The sequence below is a fragment of the Hypomesus transpacificus genome, chromosome 13, assembly GCF_021917145.1.
Source record: "Hypomesus transpacificus isolate Combined female chromosome 13, fHypTra1, whole genome shotgun sequence".
NCBI lineage: Eukaryota > Metazoa > Chordata > Actinopteri > Osmeriformes > Osmeridae > Hypomesus > Hypomesus transpacificus.
The window spans coordinates 12,009,291-12,021,839 of NC_061072.1; the positions used below are offsets into that span (position 1 = coordinate 12,009,291).

A 12,549-nucleotide genomic window follows, 5' to 3' on the forward strand; every position below is an offset into this window, starting at 1 on the left:
GGTAGGCAGGCAGGCAGGCAGGCAGGCAGGCAGGCAGGCAGGCAGGCAGGCAGGCAGGCAGGCAGGCAGGCAGGCAGGCAGACCAGCACAACAGTAGGCAGTTTTTTCTAACAGCAGCAGTCTGAAAAGGCTCCAGATGTGTCTCCCTCTCCTCATCACCAGCCTTCTGGCCGCTGTTCAGCTCAGCCTGTCTGTCCTCCTCCTCTCTGCTGCCTGCCTATCTCCTCCTCTCTGCCTGCCTATCTGCCTGTCTCTCTGTTTGTTTAACATTCAGAGGCTCAATGACAAAGTTGTCCTGTTGCTGCCCCCCCACCATCCAGCCTGCCCATCACCCCCCCCCCCCCCCCTTTTCCCATCACCTCCTCCACCTTCTGGGCAGACTCGAGTGGGCTGATAAAAAGCTGGTTCTCAACAAGCTACTGATTAAACACTCCAGCAGTACAAGGAAGGTAATCATGTCAATACGTGAGCCAGCCTGTAAGTCAGATATTCTGCAACCTGTTCAGGCAGCCAGCCAGTCAGTGAGTCAGTCACCTGGTCAGTCAGCCAGTAAGCCAGCAACTCATTCACCTAGCCATCCAGCCAGTGGCTCAGTCAGCCAGTAAAAAGAGCCCCCATGTTAGATTCCTCTTCCTCTCACCTGTGTCCTCACCCCCACTCCCGAACAAACCCCAACTATCTGCTGGGATGTTCTGCAGCCACCGAACAGCCACCTGGTGGGACTCTGAGTTTTACCAAGAGTTTTACCAAGAGTTTTACCAAGAGTTTTACCAAGAGTTTTACCAAGAGTTTCACCAAGAGTTTCAACAGTATTGTTTACAAGCACCATAACAGTCTGGTCTGTGTGTCACACGCATCCCAAATGCCAGACCCTCCCTCCACTTTGATTTCAATCCGAATGAATGTTCATGAATACTGCATGATGTACTTAGCTAATGTGCCACACAGCTGTGGTGGTGGAGTGCCTGTGGGCTTGTAGGATTACACAAATGTGCATTCCTTTCTCTCCATTCTCACTATCAACATTATTCATATTTGATAGTGCCACATTTCCATAAGTATAGAGAGCCCGCTTCTTTCAAGGCCTGCCAAAGACCGAGCAGCAGCCTTGCCGTGTCAGGGGAAGTCATGGTGGTGTTAGACTGTGGGAAACTGTTTGTGAAATACTGCAGAGGGGCTATGAACGTGTTGGCAACACATTCTCAGGTTCCCTCTCAGAGGCAGTGTGATGTTGCTTTCACGCGTGGGCTTGTCATGTTCGTTCACATGAAGGATTCAGCAGTTAATACCACGTTTGGTTTGACATATTAACTCTGGGGAGTTTGTTTCAAAGCAGCTTCTGGCCTGGTGCTTGTAAAAGCAGATCAGGGTGTTTGTTGGTCCAAACTGATTTGAAGTGCAGGGGTTTGTGTGTGCGCGTGTTTGTGTGGTCTAAAAGTCTAACTCACTCCCCTGAATGGCTCAGCGGGTTGGCACAGTGTGGTCGGATTATACAAGCAGCTTCACCACTTCTTTAATCTTTAATTTGATTGCATGATCTGGAGAGATATGGTGTTGAGACCTGGCTTTGTCCAAGTGTGTGGGTGTGTGTGTGCGTGCATTCTTGGTTAAAAGTGTATTCTATATGTGTGTTGAAAGAATGTATATGTGGGAGTGTGAGCGTGCATGGGTGCATGTCTGTTTGTGTGTGTGTGTGTGCGTGCATGTCTGTGTGTGTGTGTGTGCGTGCATGTCTGTTTGTGTGTGCGTGTGTGCCTGCCAACATACGCGTGGGATAAACTGGCACAACCCAGCAGGATGTGTTAACCAGTTCCAGTGCTTGGCTCTGTAAGGGATGCTGTCATTAGCCTGCAGTTAGCCAGTCACTGCTCTCCTGCTTCCAAACAATACAGAGTGGCTATTAACCCCTGAATCACCCATTACCCCTGCCAGGAGAGTTATAATGGTCTATTATAAGTTATTACACAGTCATTAGCTTAGACTGTAAGTGACTGGTACAGGATTCTAAATACTTGTGTAATTGGCTGTCACAATGTGTAACCGTTGAAATCTGAAAAATAAAACCTAAAAACAACAACAGTATTGACATAATACAAACTTGCACACACATACACCACACAGACACAGGCAGTGCTTCTGTACGCTGTACTAGAACTGGCCTAGCTCTCCAATTTGAAACCTCATTAAGAGAAGAAAGCCATTGTCATGCATAGTTATTGTTTCTGAAGGTGTCAGTATCTGCTGACTGCTGTAGAACATCCATCGATGTGGTGCACTGTGTCATTTTTGTGTGTTTACATCACACCGACACTCACACACACACACACACACTAGCACGCACACACACATAAAGACACACTTAAAGATGGACACGGCATCCATATTCATATGGACTAGCAGCTGCTTCAACTCAGCTCGTGCAATTTTCAGCCTCCGCCTGCTAATTTCAAACACAATTAACCTTTAGAAAGACGCAGCACTTATGGAAGTGGATGCAGGCAGACAGCATGCAGAGGAGAGGTGAGAACACTTCCTGTGTGCAGAATGAGTTGGCAGCTGAGCTGCTGTTAGTGTCTGTTCCCCTTCCTCAGGGAGTTGAGCAGTCTACACTCCGATGATGTCGCTGATGATGGGAGTGAGGGAACACACACACACACACGTGTGCACTTCACACACTCTCACACACACACACAGCCGCATTACTTAACATTCTTAAATGGGGACTGTGTGTGTGTGGAGTTGGGAGTGGTAGAGCGCTGGATAATGGGACAGTGAGAGGAAATGTATGTAGCATACAGAAACAGCTCATGCCAGGCTGGAGAGCAGGGGTCCCCCCCTCCTCCCCCCCTCCTCCTGTCCTGTGAGGACACACATCAACACACACTCCCATGACAGACTCAGGACACTGCCCTGGACGGATTTGAACCCCTTGTTTACTACCTGGGTTTAACCCTTTGTGCCCATGTGGTGTCGGCCACAGCCGGTTTAACCCCATGTGCCTATGTGCTGCCTATATACTGTCTGCCACAGCCGGTTTAACCCTGTGTGCCTATGTGTCCTGTAGGAGTGAGAGGGGGCTCTTGGGGGCGCTCCTGGGAGGGCTGGCTGGAGCCTCTGCTTCCCGCCCAGCTGGCCAGGATGGCGGGGCTGGCAGCACCTGGGGTGGCACTGATACCTGGTCCCTGGAGAAACCACACCACTGCAGGTAAGCCATGTGTGAATGGAATGTTGTGATGCTGTCAGTGTGTGTGTGTGTGTGTGTGAGAGAGAGAGAGAGAGAGAGAGAGAGAGAGAGAGAGAGAGAGAGAGAGAGAGAGAGAAAGAGAGAGAGAGAGAGAGAGAGAGATGCTACTGTCTGAGATTGTGTAGAAAGCTGTGTCTGTGATGCTGTGTGCATGTGTATGTGACCATATGCGTGGAGGTGCTATGGCAGCCCACTCTCCTAATGGTGAGACCCAGCACTGACATTGTCATTGTTCTTGCTCTAATGTTAAAGGCCTGGTTTCGAGAGAAGGGTTCAACCTCCACCATTCCCCTGTTTCTTCACGAAAACACAATCTCCGTCGCCGTGTCATTTCTCAGGTCTCTCACAGCAGATCAATAGTGCTCACTTAGGAGATGGAGCGTGTGATTAGTCATTCAGCCTCCAGGGGTGTTCACAGGGCTCCTGTGGGTCTCCGTGGGGATGTGGATGTGGCTGTTAGCGAGTGACAGTCCTGTGGAGGCTGACGAGCCTCACATGGCACCTGCCTCTGAGCTGAGGGGGCTCCGAGGAGTGCTCTCTGCTCCAACATCTACTAACTCATCTGTTCACATGCTTCTCCAGAGGATATGAACTCCCACTCACAGAGGTTCCGACAGGTTCCGACAGGTTCCGACACACACACACACACCTAAACACACACACACACCTGCACACAGACCTCCGCGAGCATGCACACACACACACACTCACAAGCATTTTCACCCCCTCAGGCAACACACAGCAATCTGCCGATTACTAGTTGGAAGAGCTCAGCACAGGCATGGCATGTGAATGGGAGACGAGACACTTCCAAAGTCATGTTTCTCCTTAGTGTAAACGGTTGTGTGTGTGTGTGAATGTGTATCTGTGTGTGTTGGTGTGTGTGTGTGTTTGTGCATGCATCTATTTGTGTGTGAAAGGTTTGCTTAGAAGTGAGCAGCAAGCCCTGTCCAGTGTGCGGCGCTCCAGCAGGTGTTATCAGCAGGTGGAGGCTCATCCTGGCAGCACCTCCTGTTCTTCTGAAGCAGCCTGGGAAGCTGCAGCCTCAGCATGTTTCCACCCCACGTAGGAGCGGTCAGGACGGGAGCCCGACCAGCACCTCGCCACACACACGCACACATACGCTACACACATGCGCACACACACACACGCATGTGCGCTCACACACATACACATAGGGTGTGTCTCCTGTCATCTCCTGTCATCTCAGCCTTGGCCTCGCTTCACTGGACGCACACTCACAGACACACACACACACAGACACACAGACACACACACAGACACACACACAGACACACAGACACACACACACACAGACACACACACCAACACATGTATCCACACGCAGGCCTTGAGGAACATTACTGGTTTGGGAGTAGTGTTAGAAAATAGATTGATTCTGAGATCATGTAATCTACTACAGATAGTACCACATCTCTATCTCTTCTCCCGGCTGCTGGGTCTAATCCTGTATTAAGCCCCATTGATTAGAGAAATATAGGCATGCTGGGACATATGCATGTACACGCCGTAATTTGTTCACCTTATTGTCTACCAGACTCCGAATGTTCTTCATTAGTTGAAGCTCCCTTAGGTGGGTGAGTGTGTGTGTATGTGTTTGCCTCTGTGTGTTTGTGTATGTGTTTTTGTGAGTGTGAAACAGTCTAATTAGACTAGGGAGAAAGTGTATTGATTTTCCCATTGTACTCTGTCAATATTCACACAGCAATCAGCCCCCAATAAATACCAGGTATGGCACTGCCTCACCCAGCACACACATACAGTATATACACACACACACACAAACACACTGTCTCTCTCTCGCTCTTTCATTCTTTCCCTTTTTCACTCACCTACAGAGGTCTAGTCAGAGTCAGAGTCAGAGTCAGAGTCAGAGTCTAATCAGAGGTCTCGTATTGCGGAATATTCCCTCCAGGGTGCTCTCCAGTCAGCTGTTGATTGGGATGACCGTGTGGTGTGTGACCGTGTGGTGTGTGACCGTGTGGTGTGTGACCGTGTGGTGTGTGTGACCGTGTGGTGTGTGACCGTGTGGTGTGTGACCGTGTGGTGTGTGTGACCGTGTGGTGTGTGACCGTGTGGTGTGTGACCGTGTGGTGTGTGTGACCGTGTGGTGTGTGACCGTGTGGTGTGTGTGACCGTGTGGTGTGTGACCGTGTGGTGTGTGACCGTGTGGTGTGTGTGACCGTGTGGTGTGTGTGACCGTGTGGTGTGTGACCGTGTGGTGTGTGACCGTGTGGTGTGTGTGACCGTGTGGTGTGTGACCGTGTGGTGTGTGACCGTGTGGTGTGTGACCGTGTGGTGTGTGACTGTGTGGGGTGTGCGTGTGTCTGTCACAGAGAAGCGTCTGACCAGGAGGAGGGGGGCGTGTGGAAGAGCGCTGGTGCTGAGGACGGAACAGCCGACAGACAGCAGGAAGGAGGTGTGACATCATCATCATCATCATGGACCGTGAAGTTTTGTTCACACCCACTATCCACATCCAGCAGTTGATAAAACCGCCAAGGTTGGAAGGTTTGAAGGGTTGTGATGGGTGAAAGGTTGTGAAGGGTTAGGGAGAAAAACCACAGGCAGAGAAGAATGTACAGGCAGCCAGACAGGCAGCCAGACAGACAGAGAGACAGACAGACAGACAGACAGACAGACAGACAGGCAGGCAGGCAGGCAGGCAGGCAGGCAGGCAGAGACAGACAGACAGACAGACAGACAGACAGACAGACAGACAGACAGACAGACAGACAGACAGACAGACAGACAGACAGACAGACAGACAGACAGACAGGCAGGCAGACAGAGGCAGAAGCAGAGTGTAGTGTGTCGGTGGTGTGGACCTTGGTCATGCATGGTTGCTATAATGGACTGCTGCCCGCCTGAGTATCCTAGACCCTTCCAGACGAAACCATTTATCACACAATAATCAACAGTGTTAGCCTCTGACACCACATAAAGGCAAGCTAATAGACATTCCATACCGCTCTGCTGGAGAGACAAGCAGAAGGGAGAATGGCCATGGCTGGAAGGGAGGGAGGGATGGACACATGCAGAGGGAGAGAGGATTGGATGAAAGAAGAGGGAGGAAGACAATAGGGAGGAAGACAAGGAAAGAAAAAGAGCGTGGTGGCAAGGGAGGAAGAATGGAGCCTGAGTAAGGGATAGAGAGAGGGTGGGAGAGAGCTAGACACTATTGCTCCACTGAGAACTGACAAGCATGCAGGCTTAAATCATCTGTTCAGTTTTCATTAGGCAACGCTGCCTTTCACTGGTCAGAGTCTGTTGATTTGTCAATATTGCTGACATTGTTTTCATACTTTGCTGTTGACCGTGCAATTAACTCAGTAATGAGATTTTCCGAGGCTCTGTCAAATGCACACATACACACACCTACACACACAAAGACACCAAAGACACACGGCGGTTAACACACAAAACAGTGTGTGTGTAATGACTAAAGATGAGGCTTGGCTTCCATGCTTCCGATAAAGTGACCATGTCATAAGCGTATGTGCTCGTCTACGTGGTGGTGTTTAGTTGAAGCTGTTGTCTGTCTGTGGTGATGTTTAGTTGAAGCTGTTGTCTGTCCGTGGTGATGTTTAGTTGAAGCTGTTGTCTGTCCGTGGTGATGTTTAGTTGAAGCTGTTGTCTGTCTGTGTTGGTGTTTAGTTGAAGCTGTTGTCTGTCTGTGGTAGTGTTTAGTTGAAGCTGTTGTCTGTCTGTGGTGATGTTTAGTTGAAGCTGTTGTCTGTCTGTGTTGGCCCTGCTACAGGAGTGTCTCAAGGCATCAGTGGAGGAGGGGAGTGGCTCCAAAGACAAACGACCCGTCGCCTCAACCCCAGTTCCCGGGTCGCCATGGTAACGCAGTCTTGTCTTTGAGTTGGGTTTGGGTTGCTTTATGATGGGATGCCTGACCTCAGTCTGCATGCAGTCCGCAAGCTGCATGTATACTGACAGCAGTCACCGTGTGTGTGTGGTGGGGGGTGGGAGGGGGACAAAAAGAGAGTGTTTGTTTGATGGAACCTTCATGGCCAAATTCCACCGGTGTGTTTGAGGAGAGAGAGAGAGAGACAGAGACAAAGAGAGAAAAAAGAAATAAGGAAAGAAAGAAAGAAAGAAAGAAAGAAAGAAAGAAAGAAAGAAAGAAAGAAAGAAAGAAAGAAAGAAAGAAAGAAAGAAAGAAAAAGAAAGAAAAGCGAAAGAATGAGACCGGAAGATACAAACACAAACAGGCTTCAAAAATCATTCCACTCCAAGCAGTAATAGTGCTGATAGTGGGACAAAAGTGCAATAAGCCAGACGTTGCTGTGTGCCAAGCAGACCAATCAAACCTTCAATAGCAGGGTTTTGTTCAGTGCCACATGTTCCTGCTTTGGTTTGTGAGGCTTGTTGACTTGACTTGTGAGGCTCTGCATGAACCCCGCCCCCCAAGTGTGTGTTTTGAGTGTGTGCGTGTGTGTGTGTGTGCGTGAGCTTCGCCTGTTGCACATTCACATTCATTCCATATTCGACAACTGCAAGAAAAGAAAATCCATCTTGAGAACAAGAGTGTTTGGTAAAAAAAATATATAATCCAAGGTTGGCTCCATGAATGCGACATTGCTGGATCTCTAGAGGTATTAATGTAGTGTTAGCTGATATTGCTGTGGCTCAAGGCCACCTGTTACCTTGCTTAGCAGGGGAATATGGAGGGGTGATATTGTATTCACTGTCTAAGATTACCTTACACCAAGAATTCTTGTTAAAATAAAAGGGCCTGTTTGCACGTGAACAGGTTAACACGTTTGAATTACCTCAGTGTTCAGGGCAAAGAAAACCCTGATGGCTGAGCTGCATAATGCGTTCAGATAGGCTGCTGTTAACTGCATGAAACTAGCCGCTTTAGGGAGAGATGCATTTTCATCTAACTGATCATCAGTTTATGTGTGTGTGTGGGGGTTAGTGTGTGTATATGGATGCTTGTGTGTTAGTGTGTACGTGTGTATATATATGTGTGCGCACACTACAGGTACACCAAAGTAGTAGTAAGTGTCTCGTATGAATCTCCAACCCCTTCTCTCGCAGGTGCGTGGTCTGGACAGGAGATGACAGAGTGTTCTTCTTCAACCCCACCATTCAGCTGTCTGTCTGGGACAAGCCCATGGACCTACAGGACCGGGGGGATCTCAACAGGATCATAGAGGATCCACCTCACAAACGCAAGAAGGATTCCAGTGAGTGGCCTCCAGCGAGGAGCCTCTCTCAGGGTTCCTCTCGATCCCGGGGTCTTGTTGTAAATCCTCCTCTGTCCGTGAAGAAGAACTGAGTGGTGGTGGGCCAACTTGATCATGTTCTGTAACAGCCTCCGATGGGGGTTCAGACCCAGCCTACAGCTCCTATTTTCTGGGCTGTGATCCCACCTCATCTGTCTCTTTCTCTCATTCCCCCTGTCTGGTAAACGTGCTTCCAAGTGCTGGGCCTTCCAAAGATAAAATCAACTTATCTGTCTGTATGGATCTAGCTGTCTTTATAGATCTGGCCTTGCTGCAGTTACCTGCTGATTGTATATTGATGACCTTCGAGTCCAAGCACTGCGACCTGACTGTTATGGTGTTAGTCTGACTGAACATTTTCTCAACCTCTCCGCCCCAATATTGACCAGGCACTGATGAGATGAAGACTCCAGCCTCGGGGCTACAAACACACACACACACACACACACACACAGTGACGCACTCAATATCAATGCATTCTCCCAGATTCACACACCAAACAGACCCACATGAATCACACAAAACACACCACACACACCTGACACCTGTGTCTCCTTCCCAGCAGGAGGAAGCTCTGGTTCTCTCTCAGCAGATGAGGAAGATGAGGATGAAGAGGAGCACAGCTCCAAAACCAAGAGGAACAAGTGAGTGCAGATCAAAACTGTGAACGTGGAACGTTCTTTCTAACAATAGAACCATTTCAAACTGACTGCTCAACATCTGTCTGCTTAGCTGGGTGCTTCAAGCCTGACATGATCACATAGGTAAATTGTCCCTTGCTAAATACGGATGCTTCTTCCTGTCAGCGAGTGATTCATCACTTGCTAGCTGTTGGTAGTTTGAAATTGACCCGGACATGGAGTCAGAAATGAAGCTGTCATATGTAATTATAGCATTAATCATCCTCTTTGTTGGATGTTATTGAATCTTTAGTATATACTGTGTACTGTATACAAATAGAGAGAGATCTTTGTGATATAACTTTATAGTTTGACTGTAGAGAATCTGTGTACCTGTAGACTGGAGGAACCTTGTGCATGGGCAGAGGGGCTGGAGGAGACAGGGGACCAGAAAGGGGACGGACCTTCCTCCCATCCAACTGTCCTGCCGTTAGAGCTCCGCATCACACACTTCAGAGAAATGCTGCTGGAGAGAGGGGTAAAACACATACACACAACACAACACACACATGCACCAAAGCACTTACTGCACAAACCTTTACCGACAGTAAATGTTCCACTGTAGGTTTCTATGTAATTGTGTGTGTGTGTGCGTGTGTGTTTGTGTGTGTGCGTGTGTGTGCGTGTGTGTGTGCACATCAGGTGTCAGCCTTTTCCACGTGGGAAAAGGAGCTTCACAAGATTGTGTTTGACCCTCGCTACCTCCTGCTCTCCTCAGAGGAGAGGAAACAGGTGAGAGGGTCCTCCCTCCCTCCTCCCCCCCCCCCCTCTCTTCCTATTTTGTTCCCTCTTTCCTCTGTTTCTCACTATCATGAAAAATAATATTAACTAATTAGGAGCAGTCTTGCCTTTGTCTCTGTCTGGTCTATCCATCTGTCTGCAGGTGTTTGATCAGTTTGTTAAGGCCAGGATTAAAGAGGAACACAGAGAGAAGAAGTTCAAACTGCTGCAGGCTAAAGAGGAGTTCAGGAAGCTTCTAGAAGAGGCCAAGATGTCTGCCCGGTAACGTCCCCAATTATATTTTTTAATCACAAGCACAATATGTTTGAATAGGTGAATTCATATGTGATATGTTATTAAGAATTGGTTGGGTAAAGCATGTTTCATGTGTTGTTGTGTGATGTTTGTGGTAAGTGTGTGTCATTCTATGTTCTGTGAGTGGGTTTGTGTCCATTTCGGTGTCAAACTGAGAGCAGCCATTTTTGGGGGGAGAGTGTGAGAATTTTCTGTTTGAAGTTTGGAGTTGGAGAGTGAAGGATCTAGACTAGAGCCTGCTGAAGCTCCACTCACATCCCTCTCACCTGGAGGCCACTGCATGGTGAAAAGCCCACCAGCTCAAGCCTGCCAGTATCGTTCCCTACGCACACACACACACACACACACACACACACACACACACACACACAAGTGCATTCTGTTGTGTTTGCATATCCCAATTCCCTGTCAGACACCTGGAGAAAGCAGAACACATCAGTAGATCTTTGGAGCTGTTAGGTTCTGGACCCTCTCTCTCAGAACTATGTACAATAAATATATCAAATCATGTTTTTCCATTGATACAACACACTCATACTTCTCTCTCCACTGAATGAACTTGTCGAGGTTCTATTGGGGGGAGGCCAAATAAACGTGTTCCTTTTGTTCTCTCTCTAGCTGAATAGGTCTGCATCGATCTCTGCTTTCATATAGACAATGTTAAAAATACATGCAGTTCTTTCCAATCGCAGCAGTTGGAATTGAGGTTGGAATAAACCTCTGGCTTCTGTGATTGGTGGGAAGAGATTGAACATGTTGAAGTGTTCTAGTTAGTCAGCAGAAAGGTCTTTGATCTTCAGATTTTTTTATAAATAAGCAGGACAGATTTTATAATGATAAACCTTTCTGTTGTCTCTTGAAGAAATGAAACCTTCAGTTCCACAACTCTATAACCTTAAAAACCATGATAGCATACAAACTCATTAACCATGTACTACCATGTAACTACAATTTACAAGCAAAACCCATAGTAACAACATTACATTACCATGTATTTACATTTCAATATGGTTTAGCGGTACAACTTATTACACAAGAGACGTGATATATACACACATATGTATACATCACTTACAATGTGTATTTGTGTGTTTGTCCAGATCCACATTTAAGGAGTTCTCCGAGAAGCATGGCAGAGACCAGCGCTTCAGGCAGGTGCAGAAGAAGAAGGACCAGGAGCTGTTCTTCAACCACTTCATCTCCGCGCTGAAGAAGAGAGACAAGGAGAACCGTCTGAGACTGAGGAAGATGAGGTGAGGAGGAGGAGAACCAACCCTCTTCAGACTGGAGCAAGACGGTTCCTGTTCTGACACATAGCAACAGACAGAACCTGCCTTGTAAGAACCGTTACCACAGTGGAACCTCCATAGAACCAGGCAGGACCAGGGGGTGGGGGAAGGGGGAGGGGTGTACTAGTGACAGTCACACAGGACTGCCCGTCTGGCATCACACTCTTCAGGACCACACCTGGCTCTACTGGACTCGACATGCTGGGGAACCAATCTGTTTCATATTGAAGCTATGTTTAAAAAATGTAGTGTTTCACAGTGACAGTCATGCATTTTGAATAGTGTTTTTTCATGTATATATGAAAATGTGACATGCACAAGGCCGCAGCCATATTATTTGAACATACAGTACAGTATAAACACACACACACACACACACATAAATGCACACACACACACACCCCAGTACCTGTATGTAAATAAACATAACATCTTACCTCATCTGCATAGTGACCGACTCCTAATTTATTTATACTCAACAACAATGGATGGAAGATCTTCTGCTTGTCAAATGAACCTACTGAAAGCATCATGCACTATTGTGTTGAGTATAAACAGGATTTACTGATGGGATTTACAGATTTTTATATTTAAAAGATGTTGGTTTGATGTTGGTCTACAAAATCTGTGAGGGCCAGTGAACTGTGTTGATGGTTGGTGTGTCTTGGTTGATTTTGCACATGTTGTCTAACGAGTATGCTGTGATTATAATGATATTGAAAATCGAAGTGATTTCATTGCCATCAACGGTGCCATTAATGTGTCATGACTGATTCAGGTGTGTGGAGATCTGTTCCTTAACAATGTGTGTGTTCCCCCTCAGCAGACCTGTAAAAGCTCTGGAATCTGTCAAGTTTGTGTAACTTATTTTTGCATTAAACATGCAAGCTTTGTGGACCCAGATGTATCATTTATATCCTGAAAGCCGGCTCACTAACTACCTGGTTGAAAATCCTAACCTAGTGTTACTACATCATTCCATCCCAGTGAAAATGGGTTCCAGTAGCTGTATTACTGTAATGAGATGGTGGAAAGATGAG

General features: G+C 47.5%; 1 protein-coding gene across 1 annotated transcript; it reads left to right on the forward strand.

The window, feature by feature from the left end:
* Positions 1-2,492: 2,492 nt before the first annotated feature.
* tcerg1l (transcription elongation regulator 1 like) lies at positions 2,493-11,649 on the forward strand. Its single transcript, XM_047032700.1, has 10 exons — positions 2,493-2,520; positions 3,065-3,205; positions 5,602-5,684; positions 7,026-7,111; positions 8,318-8,466; positions 9,071-9,149; positions 9,525-9,663; positions 9,828-9,917; positions 10,069-10,187; positions 11,321-11,649. The coding sequence occupies exons 1-10, from the start codon at positions 2,493-2,495 to the stop codon at positions 11,475-11,477; spliced, it is 1,071 nt and encodes a 356-aa protein (XP_046888656.1). The 3' UTR covers positions 11,478-11,649.
* The last annotated feature ends 900 nt before the right edge of the window (positions 11,650-12,549 follow it).